This window comes from Bombus impatiens, unplaced genomic scaffold (genome assembly GCF_000188095.3).
Source record: "Bombus impatiens unplaced genomic scaffold, BIMP_2.2 scf_0027, whole genome shotgun sequence".
Lineage (NCBI taxonomy): Eukaryota > Metazoa > Arthropoda > Insecta > Hymenoptera > Apidae > Bombus > Bombus impatiens.
In genome coordinates this window covers 1,101,558-1,128,563 of record NT_176446.1, presented here as the reverse complement: position 1 = coordinate 1,128,563, position 27,006 = coordinate 1,101,558, and the positions used below count along the sequence as shown (strand labels likewise).

At 37.9% G+C, this 27,006-nt stretch overlaps 1 protein-coding gene across 3 annotated transcripts in view; it reads left to right on the top strand.

The window, feature by feature from the left end:
• LOC100746679 (zinc finger protein rotund-like) overlaps positions 1-27,006 on the top strand; it is a 173,534-nt gene that overhangs the window by 54,393 nt on the left and 92,135 nt on the right. For all 3 annotated transcript variants that reach the window (XM_012386927.3, XM_033320958.1, XM_033320955.1), the window contains exon 4: positions 18,285-18,460. In XM_012386927.3, the coding sequence (XP_012242350.1) occupies positions 18,285-18,460 (176 nt within the window). The remainder of the gene's footprint in view (positions 1-18,284; positions 18,461-27,006) is intronic.

Genomic DNA, 27,006 nt, shown 5'->3' with positions numbered 1-27,006 from the left:
ATTCAAAAAAAAAAAAAAAAAAAATTGAACCTTCAAAATCAATAAAACATGGCGGTTTCGCCTAGCAGGTATCATAGAAGATGCCGTAATTTGGATAATCGGTGTCTCAGTATTTTGTAGTAGGTCTTTCGGAAAGTTTCTTTCGTTTTATAATGGATGCTCAACAATTTCCGTTTTATACTATTTTATCGAATTTATCGTATGATCCATTTTGTTCTATCGAGATAAAGATCACAACGTTTGATAGATTAGGTTTCATGTTTGTATAAAGATGCGTTGTCTGTAAAAGAAAGACACTTTTCGGACAACCTAATATATTGTATTTTGCATGCGTCTTCGAATTTTCTGTAAATTCACAAAAATCGAAGGAAAGTCGAGTAATTATTGTTGGGTATTATTTATTTGGCGGTTAACAAGATATTTCGCCAGGGAATATCGAATATATTTAACAGTCTGTTTCGATCTCGATTTGCCATGCTATTCTTCTTGTCGTGATTAAATGATTTATCTAGTGTGCAATTATTTATTTGTCGAGTAGAATCGAGACTTGTTTGACGCGTGAAAATGTTGCCTGGGAGCATAGATCGATAACGAGGATATACAAGTTCAAAGATCTAGAAGAAAGATCACGATAATCCTAACTCGTAGAAAAAAATTGAAAGTGAAAAATTCATTTTATATTTGCCACTATCCGCTTTAACCGAGGAAACTTTTTCCGATTTTTCCAACACTGTGTAGTCAGAAATTGGCGAGTCGATAGGTCCAATTTGCCAAAGCATTGCGAAAACGTAATTTCGCAGCCAGCGGTTTCGCGTTTCTGCGCTTCCTTCGTTAAACAGGTCCGCGCTAACGACGATAAGTGTCGAAGTTACGCCTGGAGCAAAGAATCGACGAATTTCGTCCCGCGAAAGCCAACCTCGATCGGACTTACGATGATCCACGTAACAAGATGGACATCTCTCGCTTTCGTTTCCGTTCGACATTCGTAAATGAAACGCAAACAGCCAGCTGTTTTACAGTCGAATGACTTGCATTCGTCGTAAATCTGATTTTTTCTCTCGGTTTAATCCACCTGGCTCCTTTTAAGAGACTGAATCGAATCGAGAGTCATTATGAAATGCAGTTTTACGATTCGTGCAATCTTAAAGTTACTGAAAAAGGTATATAGGTTGCAGTTAATTTTATTGATTAGGTTGATAATGTTATTTGGTTTGGCTGGACTCTGTAGCGTTATGCGGAGATTACAATTCTTATGCGCGTAATTAAGAAAAGAAAATCTACGTTAGAATTGTTAAGTATATCACGAAGAGTATACTTTGGATATTTCTGTGGCGGCACTCAAAAGCAAATACCACTACTCGACACTAACAAGTGTCGAACGACGATAGAGCAGTGGTTAGCGCCTTAGGTTACGAACGTTCGGAACCCGGGTTCAAATCCCGGCGGCCGGAGTCTGATTTTTCTTCCACGCATCTAAATTGGAAAAAAATAGCAGTATCTATCCCAGCAGCGAAATCTACAGCCAGCGCGACAATTATCAAGGACAACAACACCACCTTACACCTTATTTCTTACGCGCATTCTTGCGTCTTAATACTTTCTATAAATGCATAATTCGAGAGGATTGTCTCAGTTAAAATTACTTTGTCGTGTAATAATTCTGAAGTAAATCATGCGTCCACGATATTGTGTCGAAAGAAACGACCGACGAAGAATTATAAGAATACAAATTCACAATCTTTCAAACTTGGTGAAAAATTTCTAAATTATCGAAGCGCCTGTGAGTCGTGTTAAATTATCGAGCTTTCACGATCACCATCTTCTAATTAGCGAATGATTGATCAGAAACAAGTATTTCAAAGAATCGTATCACGACGTCGCTAATTGATCGAATGTAATTAGAAAGAATCGTAATACAATTTAGTTCAAACCGATTATACGAACGATCAATGTCTTATTAGTCCTCGATAATTAAGTATAATGCTTCCATCGATTATGCTTGCGTCGTAATTTTCGATGCTACCAGCCTGAAAATCCTCAAGAACAGGACAAGAAGAAAGAAAAAGTTAGTAGTGTGGCCGGCGATAATTCTTAAAAATCTCCCAATTAGCGCCTATGTACGAGACAGTAGCGTCGAAACGGCACGTCGAAATCGTTCTTGATGTCTGTCGTCTCGCGCGAAGAGTGGAAGTAAAGGAAGTGTAGAGCGAATTTAAGTCTGTGGAAGGGCTCGTTCCCGCGGATATGTTTCTGTAAAGCGACGTGTAAATCGAGTCGTTGCTCATCGACGAGCTGCCGCTACGTCGTGATATAAAATCCAGCAACGACGTCGTAAAACTCGAAGGCTGGGCGGTAAAATCTCTGGAAAAGCCATCAAACTGAAGCAACAGAGGGGGAGAAAAACTGGAGTTTTAAGGGAAGAGAGGGAGAGACCCGTAAAAACACCTGAACTACCGATCAGCCGAGCCAGACGATCGCCAGACGGTCTGTCTACTCGAGGAAAAACATTCCCTCGCTTCCTTAACCCCGAGAAATTCCGCTAGTAAAGAAAAAAATGAATGTCTTCTGACTGCAAACGGGATGGATTCTTCATTTCTCCTCCACGGTTTATCCTGTTTCAATTTTCTTCTTGTCGCTTCGTTTTGCTGACGAATCGCTGGCAGTGATCGATTTTATTAAGCGATTATTCTGTTCTCATTCAGTTCTCCCTGTAAGTTGGCTGGAATTCGGAGTCAATTTTTAATACAAATGGAAGTTTCGGCTAACAGAAAGACACTATAGTTCCATAGCTAAAAAATTTTTTAGATACAGTTTTATCGAGCGATGTTTAACTTGTCATTCGGTTTGTCAATCTTTTAAAAACGTAATTAAGCTCTTTATTTAGAGATCTCCCGTCTTTTTACGTGTCGTTTTATTTCTGTCAGGAATAAAGCGTGTCATATTTATTTGAAAGATTTAAATCGAACTGATTCAAATTGATTTCCTAAATAGTATTATACGATATTCTTCAAATAGTTTCCAAAATTATATCGCATCTTCTCGTCGATCTTTTCCTTTCGAATCGACTGTCTCTCCCTTCGAAATCCAAATTTCGCTCCGCGATAAGAAACAGCTAGAACATGTTCGAAAATCAAAATGTAAGTTTCTTACGTAAAAGAAATGAAAAATCTATTGCAATATCCTTCAAGAAATCATCGATATTCCTAATTGTATATTCGCAATTTCCATATATATCGCATCTATATAGCTATCGATTTTCCTCTTGAAAATCTTGAGAATTCTGCCCCTCGGAATCCAAATTTTAACGTACAGCGAAACAGCGGTACTTGCGTAACGTTCGTCACAGACGAAGTTGAAGCATCAGCAACGAAAAAGCATAACGAATCGGCGAGATTCGTCGCGTAAACGTCGTAACGTCGAGAAACGCGACTGGCCGTCGAAAGAAAGCAGAGTCAAGATTTTCCTATCTATGGAGATTTAAATGGCGGCAGCGAGACCTCTTCCGGGGGAATTTCATTGGCGTCCCAGAATTCGAACGAGGAAAAAGGAACAAGAGTCGCGTCAGCCACTCCGTGTAATGAAAAACCTTTAGAAATACCAAAGAAGTCGTGGTCGCTTCTTCGCTCTTCCTCTTCGCCGACGTTCCATTCCTCCACAAGCTTTCGAATTCTCTGTCGCGTTCGTACAGCGAGAAAAATATTTTTTAACGACGCCACGAGAACGATTTCTTAACGATCTCGGCCTACGTATATGCAGATGCCCTCGAGGTGATCGGCTAACTGGTCTAATAGTTGCTCGATGACATAACGGCCTTGCCAAATGTGCATCTGATTTTTAATTCCGTCTCGGGACCTTTCCAGCTCCCCGGACAATAGTCGCCTCGGGCGTACGCTCATCGACTAAAATGTCTTGTTAAAACGAGAAACAGCCACGTCGCGGATCGCCACTAGCTGCTTTTGTTGCTGGACGAGATCGTAGCGTAGGAGGAACATTCGTTCTCTCTGTTGTCTTTTGCAGCTTTGGAATTTCTTTGTTTTTTCCTTTTTTTACTTTTTACCTTTTTTCTTTCTCTCGTGTTGAAATTGTCGAAATTTGTAATTTTCTGCTGCGTATAATTCGCTAGAACTTTCGATTTAAATTCCTTGGATCGTTATTTTTGAGATCTTTGGAAATTTGTACGCCAGCCACCGATTTATATCCTGGAAGTTTCGAGTTTCTCGTTATTTTAATCCGTGGAATTTTGGATCCTTGGAAAGCCTCGTCGAAAGTTTGCAAGAAGTTAATCGCCAACGACAGCAGCTGCAAGTTATTTACATTCACAGGCACTTCGGAAGACATTTGATTCCTTCGTTCGTACTTCGAACAGTGTAATACTCATTCCACGAGACTCTGAATCTTTTAACATCGTATCGCTTCAAATATTAGCGATATCGATGGATTTTACGCTCAAGAAGAATTTCATTGAGAGTTTGAAGGAATAGTTTGCGATGGATAGACGTCAAAATTAATCGAACGACGTTCTGAAACAGCTTAAAGCCGTTTACCATGTCGTGACAAACGTGGAAATTTTTTAGAAAAACGACTAATATTAAATGCACAGTGGCCTTTCAAGCGTTCCAAGACACAAGACCCAATTTGAAAAATCAAGTAAACGGATAATTAAATTCAAAGAGCACCAAGGGAGATATCTAATTGAATTTCTCGGCGTGTCACGGATTTATCGTAAGGTCCGCTCGATTCTTCGAAATCTCGGTTTCCGCACGTACGAACTTGCGATCGTAGCTCGTCCCGATCTAAATTTTATATTACTCGGTGTTGTGCGCTCACAGACTCTTCCATGGTGCACCTCGTTGAGCATCGAATGAGATCGATCGCTGTTCCCCGCTGCCGCTAACATTTTGCTGCCAGTCGTTTGCATAATTCAAGCCAGTTAATTCTTGAACTTGAACGAGCTATCGGCTGCAAAAAATTATAATCCGTTGGAATGGCAAAAATGACGAATTTATGCAATTCGATGTACGAAGGAAAATAAAAATAAAAGTAAGAGTAGTAAAGATTCGAGTGGAAAGACGAAAAACGTAAAAATTCCATTATATTTATCCCTCTTTATTCCGCGAGATGTTTCCAAGATTATAACGCGTCGTTCCATCAATTTTCTTCTTTCGAATCGAGGATCACAGATTTCGACGAACTCGAACGTCTTTGTATATCCTTGAACGATTGAAAGAGTTGCTTTTGGAAGTTGTAAGTGGGTTTTAAGGAAACGTCAAAATCGCGATTACAGATCGTCTGAATATCGAGCGAATGTAATTTAGAATTAGATAGATAGATCGTTTAATAATTGATTTCTCGCTTCCTGCTTTTACTGAATTCCACTGTACGAGAAGTAAATGGGAATTTTCAAATTGGCCTCGATTATAAGTAACGATTTCCTTGCTTTTTTTCTTCTGGCGAGATTCTAAATCGTAGAATCAAATGATAGTTATTTGCAGTCTTAATACTAATATTATCGTTAATATTATTAATTGACATATTTTAGAGAAATTAATAACACGAATATCGACATTCTTCTAAGAATGTTCATTTGCTTAAAAATTAACATTGCGCGTAAATCTGAATTTGACGTGTTAATATGTAACAGGAATCTAATACGCATGTAACGAATGCCAATATTACTGGCAAATATTTTCCGCGTCAAAGATCGATCAACGCTTTGAGCAAAACTTTTATTTCATTTACCTACACTTCCTTCCCTATTTACTTGTTTATTTATAGTTTAGCGTCACATCTCGTGGTAAAATATTAACGACCATAATTTCACGCTTGTTAGAAATATATAAATATTCAAGTAATATTTGCAGTATAGTATTCTACTAAGAACATATAAATATTCAAATATAGTATTTTCTCGGTTTAATACAGTTACCTTAGTTACTAATTTCTCTAATTAATAAATAATCAGTTAATTATTAGCGTTATTTAGCGAATTAGTACAGTTTCGATAGGCGACGAAAAAGATTTATTTCTCCCATGAAACTTAAAATTTATTTTACATTGTGTTCTATTAGTTACAAGTGTATTATGCATATTACTCTTCAAATCTTGGATTTCCATCATTGTTGCATCTTCTTCTTTCCGTTTCTTTATCAAGAATTCTTTATCAGGCGCCAACAACGTCCGAGTGACCTATCGCAAGTTTCGGCTGTTTGCTCCTTCACCACGTTAAATAAATTTATTCTCGACGTGTCCTATTTTTCATTCCGCTATTTCGCAACATTTTTCTCCCCTTTCTTCTTTCTCTTTAAATGACGGCGGGCCTTCCGTGTTTCTATTAATCGAAGTAAAAAGGCATACGGTGCATCGCGAGACAGTGAAACCAATCGAAAGCGCAGAGAGACAGGATCCTTGATCCTTCCGACTCGATGACGTCACGATCGCTCTCGACGACTCGCAATCGAATATTCATGAGTGTCGAGGAGACAAGCACAGGCCACGGCGTCGTGTTCGCGGCTGTTACGACAGAGATCTTAATGGCCCGAATCAGAATCGTAATGATAACAGCGTGCCTCTTTATCGCCCGACCCTTTCACCCGTCGCTTTCATTCTTCGATCGTACGAACAGCACGATTTTTCGTTCATTTTTCCCCGACATTTTCAAACACTTTTTCTTCTCTTTACTAGTCACAGTTTATATCGATCTAGGAGGAATTATTTTGCTAGAAATGTCAACATTTTTTCCACTTGTTCTTAAACGTTCTTTCCGCTTTTCGTTACTCGCGATTTATATCTATTTTTATATGTAGTTTTACATGTATTTATAGTCATATGTATTATCTATATGTATTATCATATGTATATATATATATGTAGAAAAAATTATTTTTCTAGGAATTATCATGCCGTTGATATTTTTGCAATTTCATTTGTATTTTATATATTTATTTATCTTGTGAAATTGGCCAGCTAAAATTGAGATATTGAAACTCGTTCTGACGGGAATTGTTTTCCTACGAATATCAACGATTCTCTTTTTCCAGTTTACACTGCAGCTTTTCTATCTAAAGAACGTTGAAATTAAAGAAATAGAATTTCTACTTATTTCCAGAAATACAAATATAGCAAAGGATTATTTCCTCGCGAATATCAACTTCTTCTTCAAATTGAAATTCCTGTATTTAGATGTTTGAATTTTATCGAAACATTGAATTCCTTTTTAATCTGAATTGAAATTGTTCAATAAGAATTGGCAAATCAGAGTCAAACAATCGAAACTTTTATTTCTTTCTATCTCCACTGTTGATATTTCGTAACGCGGCAATTTTTTTTCCTTTCTTCCAATGCATTCGCGTTTGACAAGTGGAATAATTTATACCGTACAATATTTTACGCCGCGTGATTTTCACGGTATATAATTAATTCTCTGCATAGAATACATTTGAAACTTACGACTACGCTTCAAGCTCGTCGAAACTTCGTCTCGAAAGATTTTCTGCCTTCGAACGGGGAAAAATTATTCGATCCATTACACGGAATATTTTCATTCTAAATCGATTTGCAAAAATCTTAATCGTTGGCCGTTTAAAATAATTATCGTTTAAGTAATCGTTTAAAATAATTATCATTCGAGTAAACGTTTGAAAATAGCGATATCTTAATTGCTACGAAACAGAGGAATTTAAGAAACTATGAAGAGGAGAAAGAATCGTTGGTTGGCGAGAGGAACGGTCGAAATTCCTCGACGAAAGAGGCAGAGGCTAGTCGAATTCCGGCTCGTTTCGACGCAGCTGGTAAACAATTATAAACATGTGTCACAATGGAGACAATTGGTGCGCTCCCACGACCATTAGTCCCGTTTCCCGCGAGCTTAAGTTCCGCAAAAGAGAGCCTCTTTTCGCGTTGACTTTTTATTTAGTGAAATTTTTACTTTCATTCGTCCATTCAGGGACCAACCCTCGACTTTCACCGATTCTTTCTATTGCAACGAACTATTATAAGGTTCTACTTAAAATCGAAATCAATGGAATAAATGGCAGATGAAAGAAAGTTTATGAAATAAAAAATAGAAAAAAGGCACCATAATTGTACAAACCGGGGTTTAGATTCGGTAAAACCAACGAATAAATATAATGCGTAGCATGGAATTGATGACTGTTAGCCATATGGCAAATATTTAGTACGAAAATGATCAAAATTCACAATGGATCGATTCCAAAGTAAAATTTCTCTTTTTTTCATCATCCTATGTCTTCCAATCCTTTTTATCCTTTACAATAGAACGTCGTTGAATTAGAAAAATTCCACTACCGTTTTATACCGAACTACACCAACAAGATTACAATTCGTCGGAGCAGGTGTATTTCTATCATTAACAATTGACGAAAAAGGACTTGTTCCCACTGTCGAAAGAACACTCGGTCCTAAAAGGATTAATTAAGTTGCACAATCGATACAAGGTTGCCTGATTAAGAATCACCTTCGCTTTTAATTATACGAATTATACGATTTGTCCGAAGATCAGTCGTAATTTAAGATTTAATGCCTGGTTGTCGAAATTGTTCCAAGGTAATGGCAACGTGATTTCGTTATTAATTCCCTGTGTTCCTTCTTTTTTTTTTTTTTTTTTTCGCATGGCATAAGATGTAGTATAATATATATACACAAGGCAATCTCACGCTCTCGCAATTATGTCTTTTCGCATTGTCTCGCGGTTGCTCGAGGTCGCCGTTCGTTGGAAGCTTCCGGTGCCCGCGACAGATTTTTCGGTTTTCCGGCGACGATTGTCTCCGCTCGTTCCCTCATTACATTCGTCTCGTTGCTCGGTTAAATACTTGATTACAGTTAGAATCGCGCCACACGTAAGTAACTTGGCCAATCTTTACGAAGTTTCTACCGTCTTGGCAATCCCTGTTACGATTGCTCAACGATAATTACTGTAAATTATCGTTGCTATATAAAACGATAACCATAATCGAATATCGTATTTTTCTTTGCTTTTTCTTTTTCAACTTACGTATTGACTTGGCAACTAAGTGATTGCGGATTTTGCCATTAGGTGTTATTGACAAAATCCGCAATCACTTAGTTGCCAACACAGTAGAACATGCAATGGACTACAAACACGATTTCTCGACGCAAGAATATATCAGAAAGGTAAAATCCAATTGTCTAGTGTTTTTAGAGTGACAAGTTGCAATTGGTTGAATGACCAGGAGAGTTTGGAAGGAAATATATTTGTAAAGGGCTTGTATCATTTTTGGTGATTAACTTTGAACATCTGTCGAGTATCTGTTCGAGCAACTGAGAGGATCCGTACAGAATTGATAGAATGTTTCTTTCGCTTGTGCATTTTCAAGTCTGAAAACTCGTGAAAGTCATTGTACAGGGGAAGACAATGGTCGTTATGACGTGGTTTGATGAACCGTATCTTATGCACTCAAGTACGGAAACTGAGGGCCCATTGAAAACATCGTACGTAGTGCTTTGAATTGGCTTTTGCGCAGAAAATCATCTGCTTTTGCATGACAAATCTTTTTATTCCGTTATCTGCGAATGGAATCTTATTTAATATTTCTCCTGTGAAAAAAACATCTTCAGAAAATATTAACATATTCTATTCTTTTAACACGTTTCTCAATACGCAGTCGATGTTTCGTAGAATCGTTTTGCATAAACGACTACACGTTAATTGTGAAAAATACTTCCAACTTATCGGTTCATTCTTCGAGAATTTGGAGAAGCAACGAATTTATAAGTAAAGATGGAAGTTGAGAGAAACGCCGCTAGTATTGGAGTGGTTCGGCTTATATATCGCGCTAAGGCGAAGAGAATAAATAAAAGAAGAACGCGGGTGCCTGGAGTTGAACGGAGAAAAAGGAGCGATTCGTTCGAACGGCTGGTGAATGAAATCGTAACAAAAGGGGGAGGCGCGCTGAAGAGGAGGAAAAGAAAAAGGAGGAAAAAGGAAGCGTTTTTCACGCGAGCAGGCGCCGAAACCATAATACCATTGAAGTTGTTGGTGGCGTAGAATGCCTCGGGCCGCCTGACGTCATCCCTCATTAATGATCTCAGTGATGATGAAAACACGCGGCGAAATTAACGCTCGTTGTAAACAGTGCGACGCTTTTTCGCGCGTACGCCTTTCGAACGAGCAACGAGTTACGATCGAAAGATCGATCTTTCACAATTTATTCTTAAACGGTGATACGAGTCGAACACACAGATGAAAATTCATTTCGAAGTTGCACAGTTCATTTAATTCGCTTTTACACTCGGAATTTGTACAGTTTTTACAGCTCTTAAACAGTTAGGCGATTCGAGGCATAATTGAAAATTCAGTTTGAATTGTTGCGGTCCGCTCGGTTTATTTTTAGATTCAGAACTTTTACTTTCCGTAACTTTCATTTTCTTAGGTAGCTGCGCGATTCGAACTACAGATGAAAATTCATTTCGAGCTTTACAGCTCGAGCAGTACAGTGTCATTAGCTCGCTTGTACGCTCGCTACTTTTACGGTTCGCTGTTAAATAGTTATGCAATTCGAAATGTAAATGAAAATAAAATAAATTGGAGAACGTAGAGTTTGGATTACGAAGTTTGCAACCGGACTGCAGATATCTATGCATATTTCTATTTTTACGGATACGATTAGAGAAATGGAGTTTAAATAGAGATTCGTTTCATACGTTAGATACAACTAGTAGATTAAAAATGACAATTTTACTTTTTAGAGTACGAATGCAAGCTATTGAAATTATATGACAATCTAAATTAAGTTGATGAAATTATAAAATTAATAGAATTAATCGATATTCAAATTATCAATGAAGAAACGAAGACTGTATATGTTTGGAATATTTTATACATCTTTACGTTTACGTTAGGCTTATCTAGCATTCGAAGCAGGATTTATCGATCTTAAATTAGCGAAGGTCGCTTCTACATAAATCAACGAAATTACTTGGCTTTTGTCTGAAAGTTCAGCGAGTTTTGTCATCGAGAAATCGGGTTCGTAGCTCATTTCCGAAAATATATAGAAAAATAAGAAGGCAAGCAAACAGGCATGACGTAGAAGAAAGGAGCGGGCGGATAATAAATTGGCCGGGAGTGGTAGCGTGATTTTCGAAAAATGTTGATCGTCCTCGAAATTTGCCTCGTAAACAACTGCGAGATGAATCTGCATCCTGTATCGACGGCTAAATAGAATAAAAAGATGAATATTGTTCTCGAGACGGCAGTAAAAAAGAGAAAAAAAAAAGAGGAATTCTGAAAGAGGTAATGTATCTTGTTCCTAGTCGGCTGGATTGCTTTGCGTTTCTAAACTTAGCAGAGTCGGCTTTTATTCCCATTTCGCGTCACATTATCGTGTTCCATTCAGCGAGTATAAAGAGCCACCTCTCGACTTTTGCTTTACGACGATCTCTCCTATGTAAACGGAAAATTTTTCTGATAAATTCATCGCAGGAATTCTACTCCGTTCGAATGTAACATAGAAATGATTAATCATTCTTCTTCTTTTCCATTCTTTTTTCTCTTATTTTGATCAAAATATTCTCCATGTATGCGAAGTTCAAGATCTTCGATACGTAAATGTTAAAGCTGTTTAAAGAAATGTTATTAACGACTCCGACATTTTTTGCTTATACTATGTACAGGTTAAAGATCTTATGCAATTTTCCGAGAAGCATATCATTTCAGCAACCTTAGTCTACTTGCTACCGATGATCTCTTGATCCTTCTCTGTTAGAGTCTTCTTGTGCTGTACATGCAACCAGGTTAATATCATTCCGATACTTCTCTCTATCATTCCTCTCGCGCTAACGTGAAATTGAGCCAATTAGTCGTTTGAAAAAAAGAAAGAAAGAAACAGAAGATAGAACAAAAATGGTAAGACTCGATGACTACCGAGTTAATTCCTCTTAAGGCGAGGAAATGACCAAATCTTTCCGACGATTAACGATTAATTCGATAATTGCCTAATTTTAAGCAGTGATAGGTATCTAATTCTTCAGAAATCAACCGATATCTCCATAGATGCGTGCACCAAATTATTCATGGAGGCTAAAAAATGATCTCAATCTTCATCGTCAACAAAACGGTTAATCAAAGCGAGGAACACATCGTGTATTTGACATTCGAACTGGAAGTCTGCTAAAATTATCCTATCGAAGAAATTAACCCAAGTAAAAGAAGTCGTTCGAATCGTCGTACGAATTGTTGATTCTCACCGGCTCCAATATGTAACGCGTAACGCGTCAAAATCGAAGGAAAGAGCGGTCCAGGTACGTTTTCGACGTTCTTCCAGGTTTAATAGGTGGATAAGCAACGATAGATCATGGTCGAATTGCAATGAAGCGGAACGACGTAGAAAAATGTCGCACTTGCTGCAGCTTTCCGCCGTATTGCGATATTCCGTGCGATAATTGCCGGTCGAAGGAGAACCTGCCGCCGTCCCCCGTCGACCGAGCAAAGCGAGAAAGACGATCGGGGCTCACAGTGCACGAGATCGCGTATGCAAATGATAATTATCGAGTTCAAGCACGCTGGAAAGATCAATTAATTGTGCCGCGAGGAGAACGTTACGTATAGTCGCCAGGAGAACCGATTCGACGTCTGTTTTCAAACGAAAAGAAATGTTGTATCACGTGGACGTTGACTAACCCTTTGTACTTAACTCGCGCCATTATATTTCACGATGCTGATTATACGACAATTGTTTCTTGTATATGGAGTTTTTTTTCGCAAGAGACGAGTAAAGCAAGAAAGATACCGTGGAGATAAATCTATGGAAAAGGTTGATTTTCAGTACGAGAATAAAGGCACGACGTATGAAATATGTTCGTGAAATAAAATATGACAATTGTTCCGTAGAGTTTACTTTGATGAAAGATGGCAAAGATAAGGACACAATGTGGGAATGAATTTACAGGGAAGGTTGATTTTTGTTAGGAAAATAAATTTGCACGGTTATCGTATTGATCTTTAGGAGAATGATTTTTCGAAATGCAAAAGACTAATATAGCTCTCTCGTAGATTTTTTCCTTATTTGTCTTATGTTCAGCATCTTAGGTGTAGCATTTAAGCTATACGTTAATTCTAGAAGCTTAACCCCGCTGTTGAAGAACCAATCGAAGGTATAGTCGAAGGTACAGCGTTTCAATGTAGCGAATAATTTATCAAGATGATTAATATATTCAAACCAATTATAGGATTACTACTATGAACGATTTTGTCGTATTAATCAAGCGAACAGAGAGGCTTGATGGATTGACATATTATTCGCCTGATAATATAAATTGACTTTTAAAAAACGAATAAAAAGAGATATACAAGTATAAGAGTAATGGGTCTAAAAATCAAACTTGTAATACATCTCTATGTATAGCGTACACCTATATCACGTTATTATAACGTCGCAGCTCATGATAGTGTTAACGTGATTCATAACCATCGAATATCATCTGCAAGCAAAATGCAAAAAAAAAAGAAAAAAAGACATTTCGTATGCACCAATCAGGTGAAGGAAAAAACCGCATACGTATACATCGTATAGTTGGCGACTACCTTTCCTTCTCAATAAATAGCTCTTAGACGCGCGCAATCGAAATGCAAATAGCAACGGAATTGAATTTCTGTATGCAGAATCTATAACACCTTAAAGGCCCGTGTGTTCTTTGGTCACGGGTTAAAGTGTCGCGGCTGCATATGCACGAGCAATTACACGTGCATGAACCAGCCAATTACCAGTTAAACGCGACGGTAATAGCCAGGCGATAAAAATGTACGGAGAAACGTGATTTGCAAAAATTTCTGCACAGAGCGCTGACGCGATTTAACACTAAGATTAATTGGCTTCTCTTGCTCGTGTCATTGCTATTGATACCGTGCAGTTCTCTCTGTTAATTTGTTTCTCAAACGGGTAGTATGTAGACGATGAGAACTACGTGGGGAGAAAAATTATTTTCCTCGCGACGTGTAGCATGTTTCTCGTCAAAGTTTCCAGTTTCTAGTATTGCAAGCTGTGAATTTTTCATGTATTCGTGGCATAGGGAATTGGAATTTCCTGTCGAATTTATATTTATATTTTTATGTGACGTACAATGTATTTACTTGTAATGGAGCAAACTGAGAAGATTTCTATGATGCTTTAGGTTCGATTAATTTTGCTTTAAGCCTTCTCTTGGTTATTTTGCTTCGCAACGAATTTGTTAGAACGTTGCGAGGTTGAAAACGATACTTATGTAAAAATACAAGAAATTAACGTTGAGAGCCGTTTTGGTCGTCGGTTTGCCCCGCTCCAGTAATTGAATCTTATTTTTAAAGATGTCTGATGGCTGGGCAAGGTCGAACCGACGTGCGTTTTTCTCTTAGTGGCAGGAAACAGATCAGATACGTAATTCATTACAGCTTCCTCCGTTTAATGCTCCTAATGCTTCCGCCAGCTTTTTACGCGCTCGCGATCCGACTTTCTTAGCCGTACTAAAATTCATCTTGGTGGAAAGACAGCCTCGTACGAAAGGAAGACGGAGAAAAGGAATTAACGAAGAAACGGAGAGGATCAGGAGAGCGCAATAAACCCCGTGGAACGCGTAATGCGTAATGAAAGTCAGAAATCGTTCGATCGTGGCGTGCAAAACCAAGTCGATGTTTGAAAAGAAGAAAAAAAAATAGGAAAAAGAGAAATGGAGAACCGCTCCGGATCTCATGATGAAACGATTTTAACGATCGGCTCGGGAGACGTAGCATTCGGTGAACTGTGTATTCAGTTAATTCTTCGACTTGCAAAGTTCTTTAACGATCGTCGTTGTTATTTGAAGATTCGCAAAATGCACCGGCTGTAACAGGAATCCTGACAGAGTGCTAGGTTATGCCATCTTGCTGTTACAAACGAACCTATGAAATTAAATCATTTGTTCCTCTGTGTGTTACCTGTGTAACAAGGTTCGAGGCTCGCAAAAAGTCGAGTTCACCAGACTTTGGCTTCTAAAAACACGGCCCTAATTAAATTTACATATCGAGAACGAAATACAAAAATCTCTTTCCACAAAGGTGCCAATATATTTTTATTAACCACTACATATTAACCCTCAAATAATATCGTCTGTTAGTACGTAACTCGCGACTGTTTCTAAACACTTTTGTTATCCAAAGTCAATTTAACTTACGATACTCTGTGTAACTTAATTCCGTGGTAGTGCAATTTAATCTGTATCCTACATTTTACACGAAGAAAATCGTCAGAAGATACGAATCGAAACTAAACAGCCCAAAACTAAGGAACCTAACTGACCTATACGTTGATCCAACGATACTAGCGAATAACTGGAAACCTCGTAACACTGGACTCCTATTGATCCCCATAACGATCCGCAAACGAAAGATTAACGAAAATAATGATGAGAAGCATGGCTCTTCGTCTAAAAGCTTGAATTTCCATTTGATTCGCCCTCGACTACGCATGTCGAGGGAAAGAAACGCGTAATAAGAAACACCGCTCTGAAACTCGAAACTTCCTTCTCGCGATCACGTCGATTTGAAGACCACCGGTAGCAGGCAGGAAGAAAAATGTTAATAGAAGACGAGGAGAAGAGAAGCGATGGAACGAGGAGAAACAGAGCTCGATCGAACAACGCACGCACACACCGAGCGGATGCACCTGTACTCGCCGTGTGGCTCGGTCTCGATATTGAGAACTTGCCTTTAATGACAGCTACTCGTAATGCAGGATCACTCGTCCTTGCAACCTGCCAGGATCCTTGCCCCTCGCACCAGCCGCCGTTGCGTCAGTCTCGATCCGCGTGCCTCTTTCTCTGCGTGTTTGCTTGTAACCGGTGCAATTCCTCATATCTCGCGCCGTATACCTTCCATCAATTATCGTCCGGGTTTTATCGTCGTCGATCGAACGTAACGTAGGTCTTTCCTGGTCGAGAGGATCTTTTTTCAATCGGAGAATGTAGTAGATTTAGGGACATTGTTTACTTCGAGGAGAGTTTTCGGATTATTACGTCCGTTCCCCTTTTTTCTTTTTGATTTTGTTTTGTTTTAATCGATGGTTGATGGGAGGAAATAGTTGGACGAGTTGCGATCTTTTTCAGGAATTTATACAGAGGTAATGGGAGTTTGACGATTGGATCATTTCTTCAGGATCGTTTAGTGATTGAAATATTCGATGTAGGATTTTGATATTATTTGATATTTGATGTTTCTTCAAATTGGAGAGATAATTTGGTAGGGATCGACCTCTCTTTGAAATTTATGTAAAATTAATGGGACTTCTTGCGATTGGATGTTATTCTGGTAATATCTGACTTTTCTTCGAATTAGAAATGTTGGAGTTCTATAGAGATTGAGAGGTGACAGAGTTTTGATGATTAGATACCATCTTGAAAGTGGTAATACAGTGATTTAGATACTATTCTTGAAGATTATACATAGCAGCTTGGTAATATTCGACCTTCTTCGAAAGTAGGGATCGTAAGGGAAAGATTGAAAATTCAGTTCGAGGATTTAATTATTCCGAGATTTAATCATTATCTCCCGAGCAAATATAATCTGAATAGTATGGGACCTTTAAATTCTTTGGTATTAGGAATCGAAAGGTGAGTATCGTTATCAGGTGCAAATCATTGTACAATGATTGAACAAAATGAATTTCGATAATTCTAGATTAGTAGATCGAACAGTAATAATTGGAAAGAAAAGTTCTAGAGATCGTTTGAAACGATCGATTTCTTATTTCTTATCGAAAACTTCTACAAATTGTAATTATCTCGTAACGATGATTGCTCTGGGAACTTTTACTTTTCTAAACTACAATTTCCTGGAACCAGTCGTTAACATCGTACGAAACATTATTATGTGCCGTAACATGTGTGTTAACTTTCATTGAGATCACGTTACGTGGATTTATTATCTGTTATTTATCGATAATAGAAGAAAGTATCTTAACTGTGCATCTTCGTAACAGTAAAAAGAAAAAAAAGGAACGAAGGCAGATACCGCGGGCATTTCCGTAACGACATTTATTTCCGCGGCATCGCATAATGCCCTCTAATTATAATCTTTTTTATTCAAGATCACTCGTTACGATAAACGCAGGCAGAATTCCTTGAATTACGCTGTTATTAGCTGCATTGCGTTCACGCTGATACGTTAACATTTTATCATTTTTTCTGTCGTTGCCACTTAGTGGACGTATTATATCGTATTAATTGTCGCGATGAATGGCAGCAGAAATTTCTCTGATTCAATAACGCTGGCGAAACCAGCGAACCAGTTTAATAACTAAATATCTATTCGTTGCGATAGTGACTTTCTAATCTGGTTAGTCACGATCATAAAACACGTATAACTCTAACGTTCGTGATATATTTATACAGTCCTACGAGCAAAAGAAATTTTTCGCCAATTAATATTTCCACCTGATCGCGATGGTAATCGAATTTCACGCTGCATAATGTTTGTTTAATATAATTAATAAATACTTTAGATATTAATCTATTTATTTCCTATCGACAATAAAATTCTTTGGAATATATCAAAGACCAAAGCGGCAAAAAGTGGTCTCGAAAGATTATTTCATTTTCAGAGCATTCGCTTCTTAGATTAAAAGATATTTGAACTTTGAGACAACCAAGTTCCATTTTATTTCCCGAATAATGTTCAACGTAATTGACGTCTATTTTGAACGTGGATATCAACACGTTCACGCCGGCGCGTTCCACCGTTTGCTTACGCTCGAACCTGCCATCAGGCGGCGTGCACCACCGGTGGCTCATACCTGAATCTTCTATCAGTCGGTGTGTACCAACAAGAATGTAGATCGTTTAGTAACTAGAAAATATTATAGTTGTAAATTTAAATAATAGTATAATAACGGCCCTCAAATAATAATCCAAACGCAACGCCAGCGTGAACGTGTTAATCCACAATTAAAATGAATACTTTGTAATAATACTTAATATTGATCACAATGTTTTATTAACGTATATTGGAGAAGGAAATAGCCTAAAGCAGCCTTAAAATGCAGGTACATTATTTAAATAACAAAATTCTTTCAATGTTATGTTCTTATTTTAATATACTTTCACGACTACATCTATTATCGATTAACGCAGAGATACAATTAAAAAATTCTCTAAATGAATCATACATAACAGACTTAATTGGTATCGTGTGACATACATAAATTATTTGTTTATAAAGAAACAAGTTAGACTTGCTCTTGAGGAACTAAATATATACTTGAAACGTTTCCAACGAGATTTGCATCGTTGCTCGTTGATTACAGGTGACGAACAATATCGAGGCGCCGGGGGATCCAGCAGCGGAAGTCCTCCAGCGAGTCTGCTGGTGGTTCCTCAACCTTTGACCGTGAAACCATCTCATCCGTCGCATCTGAACCCCCATTTAGGTGGACCACACTCTCATCCGCCGAGAAAGTACCAATGCAAGATGTGTCCACAGGTAAGTAAATGTCCTAATTTTCTTCCTATTTTAGCTTTCTATTCTAATTTTTTAACTCAGAGATCCAAGTCTTTATTCTTATCATTTTTCATTTTCCATTTTGTAACGTCGCATCGATGACGCGGTCATTGACGATATTTGCATTTTGATGTATATTATTTTATGGCTAAATCATGTTTCTGGATTCGGGGGTTCACAATTTTATTGAAGTTCTGCAAATTAGGGGAATAATTTTTATCGATAGACAGTTTCAGGAAAACCTACGTAGAAAAATTATAGGGAGAAGTTTTAAGAAGAACAGGTATAGCGTTTCAGATACATAGAATGCGCACATTTTGACCACCGTGAGAAAATTTCACACTACTACTAAAGCTTATTTTTGATTTAGAACATAAGTGAAGATTTTTTAATACGCGAGTCGGATAATTTTGGTAATTGATAATAGACAATCGCGAAAATATAGTTCCTCGTATTACATTAAATTATTATTCGATCGACAATTCTCTGAGATGAAAATCTCGGATTCTACATAAAATATCGCGAAAATTCCTAACGAATTACGTAGATGATAATCGTATTCCGTAAATTCCATAATATTTCTATTGTATTGTATTCTATTCTACTATATCGTTCTGTAATATTCTATTACAATAATGTATCTTATATCTATAATAACAATTAAGGAAGTTTCCTACTCAGGTTTTAGTTGTTTAATTGCATTCCCACCAATTACCATTACAGGCTTAACTTGGTAAAATAACTGTCAATTTTATTTAATCTTTATCTAGAAAAAATACATAAAAATGGATATAAAAATGTAATTAAACGGTCCCGTTCTTTCGTCAGCTAATGAGTAATTTTATGGTGTTTTAACACTTTATGATGTTCCCTTAGGCCTTGTGCGTATAGTAGTGATTTTCGCCGCAGGCTTGCGTTGTTTCCACTGCAATTGAACAAAGCCGCGAGGGTTATTTGGCTCTCGCCACTGTTGTAAATCATCAGCAAGCAGTTTCTACTGTTCCTGGTTGGAATATGCCGTGGAAACGCGAAAAGAGATACCGCCCCCCTTAGCCTTTCTCCTTTTTAATTTCCCCTCTTACCTTGTCAGTTGTCCCAGCGTAATTTTGGACCATCGTTCTTTTTTCACTTTCTGTGACCAGGAACTTCGTGCTTCCTACTTTGTCTTTCAAGTACATTTGTTTTTCTAGTACAATCGAAAAGCGAACGATTTCAAGATAAATTCTTCCAGGATTCCAGGATTTGAGCAGAAATTCTTCAAAGCTTTCTTACTATTTCTATATCGCGGTTTTCTTTGACCAATTTAGCCTATTTCAGTTTCTATGTGTATCGTCCATTCAGTACGATGGTCAACTAGATTATAAATTTACCCTTTGATGTGGTTTCGCCACTTGAAGAACTATAATATTATATAAATATTATACATAATCAACAGTAGTTTGGAATAAATTCTCCCAAAGTCTGTAACTTTCTCATTATCGTATATTTTCTATCAAATTAATCCCTCTTTAATAAATTAATTAATTATTAATCATAATTAATAATCCCTCTTTATGGTCCAAGTCCTCATGGTCGATCTTCATAAATCCATTATGGTAATCTTCTATGTAATTGCAAAAATATAGAAATGCTTCTGTAAAGATGTTTCATCGCTTTCCTTTTCTAATCTTAATTTCCAAGAATACTTCGAATATTCCCTCAAGTCTCTCCATTTCTCCATCTGCCCTAAAAAAAAAGAAAAAGAAAAAGACAGAAGACAAAACTGCATAAATTCCATTCTCTCTCTTTCTTCTCGAAGAAGCTTTCCTCGGGCCCGAACATTTTTCGTCTTGCACGTATCTCATCCGGACGTGTATCGATTTTATTTCTATTTGTGCCTCCCTCCTAGCCGGAGGTCTAGTACGTCCCCGAACGTCGGAGATCCTCAAGTTTAGGAAAAAGGTTGCTCACGACTGTTTCTCGAAATGGAGCCGCGCCGCCTGTCGAGAAGAGGATCTTGTCGTTTACATCGTGTCGTCGAGAAGCCAGGGATTTTGCTTAATCGCGAAAGCACACGAAAGCACAGCAGCTTGCCAGTGTTTGCAATTAGCCGCGTTAACGATTCAGGGAAATTGGACGAAAGAGGAAAAATTATGTAAACCAATCAAAGTTCCCTTTTCTTCGTACCTACGTACAATTAATGCAAATGATTGGGAACATTTTTGTTCAACATCATTTAGAAGTTATATTTGCTCGCGAAAGTATTGGGACGTTTATGAGAAAAGAATAGAAATTCATTTTTATTATTATTCCTTTCTGTATATTGTGATCTCATTTTACGGAATAAAGATTAATACGCGGTAAGTCTATTTGACGATTGAATTAAGTATCTCCGCTAATTGGTATAGTTAATTATGTGTTGTGTGAGAACGATTTGGATTATCGTTGGATTATCACTGTGATAAATCACTTTCACAATATTTCCCATATAACCGTGTTCGATTTCTTCCTATGGAAATTTATAAGATCGAAATGGAGTTAAATTTAAGAATTTAATTTTAAGAACGCCGTGATCGTATATATAGGAAAGTCGAGAAGCTGAAGTGTCAACCCTTTGAACGGTATCGTTCGTCCTGTTGCAGTAGGTAATGAAAGGGTTGAAAGGTGATTTTCGGAAATTGAGCTGTCACCAACGATTTTTCGCTACGTTTACGACCGGATTTCAAATACCCAGGTACATCCATCCAAGATGTACCTCTAACTCTTTCTTTTATAGGGCCGTTTACAGATTTTAAAAAGTCTTGCAGTCCTCTAAATGTCTACACCAGGAAGCTTATAAACTTGAGTCGCACTTTCCCTTTCTCATCTTTGGTATTTTTAGCGTTTATCGCAATGAAACTATAGAAAGATGTTGGATCGTGAAAATTTGATCAGCATTTTGAAAATGTCTACTGGCTTATGTATCTTATTAATTTGATTAAAAAAGTACTTGTTCGATGGGATTCATCTAATTTGAAATTCTTTGAAGATGATTAATGTAAGAAAGCTTCGATTCTCTCAAACGAGGATGTTTGAGAGAAAACTAGAATTTTCTTTGGTATGTTTAGCAACTATCATAGAATTTAGAAAATTAGTTGAATCGATGATGTCCAGCGAAATGAGGGATTTTTTGGTAGCATAAAATTAGCTCGCGAAACGTAATCGGGAAATGAGAATTATGCATAATGAAGCTTGCAGCGTCAGGTTTCTTAGAAACCTCGACGACTGTTTAGAGGAAGATGATATAAAAGCTAAGTGGAAACGTTACGATAAGGAAGGTATAGAAGTGGCTGCCATAAGATTAAATAAGAGCAAAAATAATAGAAGAAGAGAATAAAAAATAATACGCTGGAAAATAAAAGAAACGCGTAGAAGCAAAAAGGAAGAGAAGAAACTAAAGAGGAAATGAAAGTGTATGATGAACAAGGGTAAGACGAAGTATGCTCGAATTAAAATAACATTTGCTACCGCCTAATCTCCCAACATTGAAACGCCTGAAGAGAAGTTAATGATAAAAATGCACAGCGTAATAAAATCAAACAAAAAAAAAAAAAGTAAAATTCCAAAAGAAGAACATCCAAGAAAACGTATACGAGGGAAGAAATGATGCACGTAGCCCAAGGAAAAATCATCGATCTACAAGATAAATCGAGAGACTGAAACGCAGCGACGAATAAAGGACGACGATGAATCGGCTGGTAGAGGAAGAGACAAGGCGAAGAAGAGACAGAAACTAGAGAGAGAGATCGAAGGACGAGCGGCGCAACGTACCATAAGATGGATCGTTAAAATTTAATGATATTCACCGAACGTTTATAGAATAGGACAGATTATCATAGGCCGGAGGCCAGTGAAACACATCGTGCATGATCTGACACGTATATCTTGCCTGTTTCCGTTGAAAAACAACAATTATTGTCTGCCATTAAGCGAACAGGCGCGAGAGAGAGCGCACGATGGAAGAATGCGCGGATTTCGCAGAATATCGTAACAAACGATAAATATTGTGGATATAAGTTATATCGATCGATGGAATTGGAGCGTCGATTTTCCTCGTTTCAAAAGTGGCGGAGAATGAAAATTGGGAAACAGATATCCTTCTTTCTCCGGTTATTCTTTTACGAAACTTTATGTAAGCACATGATCTTCAATTGGAATATCGTAACGAAGAGATTTGGCGATTCTTCTGGCATCTACCTCGGTTTTCGATCGTTTCGCTGTTTCTTTCAAATCGTTCTTTCGTAAAAGTCCATATGCGTTCTTTCAATGTTGAATAATAACGCAGCACCAGAAAATGTTCTGCTATCAAATTTATATCTGAACGCGGTCACGTGTGTGAAAAAAGATAATGCTACTCACGTAGTAGTTGTATAATATACAAGCAGTGTGGTGCGATAAACAAGTAATATCTTGTGATATCTGTAAAAATGCAAAACGTACAGAGAAAAGTATTTACAGAGCTACAGAACGAGGGCAGGTTTCAGGATGGAAATCTTAAGAAAGCCATAATTTCAATGCGTGTGGCACGATTCAAGAATCACCCGATAGAAGCAAAGTGCAACCGCAATGTGTTTCAAACTTGTTCAATCGAAACACCTGACAAAGTCACAGTGTGAAAGAACGTCGACGACATCGCAGTCTCGAGAAACGAGCGTTTAACTTCTACGCAACGATCATCTTCGGATTTTCATCGAGCGACCAAGCGTCTAATGAAACTTGTTGCAGAAATTTGCCGCAACGAAACGTTCAGAAGATTTTTCTTCGATGGAACTCCTGACAAATCTTCTAAGAAATTCTACTTCCAAAATGCACGAAAAACGTGCCGTGTAAAATCCTCCACCGTCTCATCGTCGCTTTTAAATTCCTATAGAGGAAACCTGTACCTACAAGATGTAATCGCTCGGCGACACTGTAAATTATAACATTCTGCTTGCCAAAACCACAAAGAGCACACCACGTGGAAACATCAACCACCTCGTTATCACTTTGAAATTTCAACAGATTCGAACAGCTCCAGTATTGCAGAGCCCATCGATAACGACACCGTAAAAGCACATCGAAGCTACGCTCCCTTATCGTTTTGCCGTGCGTTGAAGAGAGCACAAGTGAAAGAAAAATGCCCAGGTACACGAATATACCGTTGCGCGAGATCTATGTAATTTGCCAGCCGACCCCCTCCCCTTTCTCTTTGCCGCTCTTGTTGCCTCCCTCTGCCCTCGCGTAGCCGGGAATCTGTAATTTTCGTCGATTTAATCCTCGGCGAGTCTCGCTCGCTATTTATTACACTGTAATATTGAAATAAGCGGCTGACGAATAAGCGGGTCGCCGTATCTCGCTCTCTCCACACGATCGGGTTTATGCGCGCGAGTAGCGCTCGTCTTATTTGCCGCGGCTGATAAGACCCAGAAAGCCATTAAAGCGTTGCCTTGATCGGCATTTAATGAAGAAAATCATAATAACGAAGCAGCTGCAACCCCCCACTCGCTAATCTCGCCGCCGCTTCCTCAATTATCGACGCCGACGACCACAGGATCGGGCCGTGACTAGTATCGAATTAAGGGTATCGAAGGCAGCTCGAAGAAGAGGCCCTTCTTCACCGAGAAACCGTGATGAACTGTGCTTCTTTGTCGCTGGAATCATCTTACGATAGAGTTCGATACTCTTCGTTCCTTAATTAATAGGTTAAGACAGGGCGATACGAGTTAATATTAATCTTCAACGCCTGCTTCAAATGTTCTTTATTTCTTAATTAATGGGAAATTAGTGGAATTAGGGAAGCAATGGAATATATAGAGCGGTAGGAGGGAGGGGCGGGGAGTTCAAAGAGAGGGAGATTCTTCATAAACGACACGCGGTGGGTCGTGTCGTCGTTGTTTGTCGTTAAAAATGAATGGAATGTGATTTTATTGAGAAATGATTTTTCGACATTTTGTACTTTTCAATCATTGGCGTAAGATAAAATAACACTTGACACCATAAAGAGAAATGTTCTGTACTTTTTAACTCTTTGTACACGCACACACACACATAAACAAATAAATAACTGTACTTCTTTGTTAGCTAAGGTGGCTTTACGACAAAACCCAACTTTTGTTATTTTTTAATGTTTCTGTAATGACGAGGATAATCTAGGATTTCTTGAATTAATCTTAATAGGTAACATATTCTTTCTAAAAGAAATATTCTTCGGTTAAGAGAAGGTATTGAGCATATATTGGAGGGAAATTTAAGGAATAGCGTTCTTCTCATCATAAACCGTGTTTCCGTGTCGTTAGAACCGCAGGGTTTTCCTTTATTTTTGAATTTTTAGGGTAAGGTAGTCGGTCGTAAGCGTTAATTTTAATCTGAAAATTTTAACACCTCAAAGGCAGGTATTCTTTGTTCGTCAACTTGTAGGAAATTAGGGGAATGGAAAAACGAGGAAATTCTTTTGTCTTTGCTTCTTGTCAAATTGAAGATATCCGAGGGAGTGATAAAGAAGAGGCTTCTCTTCTTCGAGAACGCGCGATAAATCGCGCCTCTTCGTGGCCGAAATGACTTTACGATAGAGTCAGATATTCTTTATTTCTTAATTAATAGGGTAATGTGGGCTTTGTTTGAGCTAATCTTAATCTTCAACGCTTGCAACTTCGTACAGAATAATCAAACTTGTATATTATGAGATACTGTTAGCCTTTAATTAATAGGCTAAGGTAAGGTTATTTCAGCTAATCTTAATCTTCAACACCTGCAACTTTGTACAGAATAATGAATCTCGTTGTATATTACGAGACACTATTAGTCTTGAACGTAATAACGAAAAAATATCGTGTACTTTAGATCCGACAAGAAAAGATAAAATCAAACAACATTTTTTTCCTTCGTATTCTCCTCTCGTAATTAATTCAAGTATTAAAAATTATCGTGGAAAGTCAACATTCCTGAAGGACGGCCAATAAAATCGCGACATAACTCGGTTAAAAAGTAAAGTGGAAAAACAGAAAAGGAAGCCACGTTAAACTTCAATCAGCCGATGAGATCGTTTAAAGAACGATAGCAGGAGTTTGATTATGGGGAAGAAGACGATTCAGCAAGTTTGTCATCGCGACAGACGGTCGCCAAGGAACGAACAGTTCCACCGCGGGGCGGAAAAAAGGAAACCGTAGACGAACAGTGCAGAGAGGGGTAAAGAGAAAAAGGAAAAGAGTCATAGAAGGCCGCCGCCATCGTTGAGGCGGTTCACTTTCGACGATAGTTAATAATTAGCGTTACGAGGAACGATATGTGACGGTGCGTCAGACGCTGCTCCACGTTCGTTACGTATTATTTTACAGCCGAACGATGATTCTTATTGTAATTAAGCTTCCAGCTGAAGAGAAGCCTGGCAGAATCGTAAATTTCGAGTTTATGGAGACGAAGAGTAGGCGGTGCGGTAATATTAATCACGCTTATCATACTTAGCATTCAGTGCATTGTTTCGTCAAGTATTCGCTTTTTTATTCTTTCAAAAGGAAAAAGTCAATTTGAAAAGGATATAGGATTTTCTTGAGGTTTTTAATTCGATTTCGTCTGGGATAATGCACATACACATTGTAACAGTAGTCTATATCAGGTTGTCCCAAAAGTATTATAAGGAAACAACACTTTGGTTTTGTAAGGAAATAATAGACGCACAGAGTTCTTTGTTTCATATTATTTTATTGAATTACGCATTATCCATTTTGTTCTCTTACTACAAACGTTTGAAACTTTCCCTACAATCTAATGCATGGCGGAATATTAGAAAATGTTATACGTAATATTGTATATTATCATTATATATAGTAGAGGTAATTAAGGCAAATTTCTTTTAAAGAAATTAAAAATTGAAATTAGCCTGTTTACCGATTGTGATCGATTCGTCGTTTCAAAGAATAGCATCGAATCCTCGATCGATATAGCGCTTTTTCAAAATTTCTAATTCGATCAAATCTTTTGAAAGTTCGATTTCGTGAAAGAAATTAAGGCTAGTTGAGAGTAACGCGATCGCTGATCGCGATCCATTTCTTATTCATCATTTATTACCATTTCTGAAATTCCCTTCTTCAACGTATCTTCTCTTTGCTTCCTATTTTTATGTTCGATATTTCATACACTTTAAATACTCATTCGATATCCTACATTCACATTACGCAATACATTAAGAAACTCATCAATTTTTTGAGTTTTCTCGCGTTTTATCGATAGCGCAAAGCCCAAGGAATTTGTCATATATTCTCATATCTGAACAACGATATAGAAACGTATAAAAGACTCGAATTTTTTAGCCAAATTACTGTGAGAAACAAAGCTTTCGCCACGTCAAAATTTATGCTATATTTCCTGTGACGGAGGTGCGTTTACCTCAGTATGATTCGAGAGGCGAGCGAAGCCGAGCGAGGAATAAACTCGCGGCCGATATTATTCCGCGAATAATTTCCGCGGCGCGGTTAACTAGATCCGCGTTGCGGTTTCCCGTTGCGGGCCACTGTGGTGTTTCACGATCGATCGGC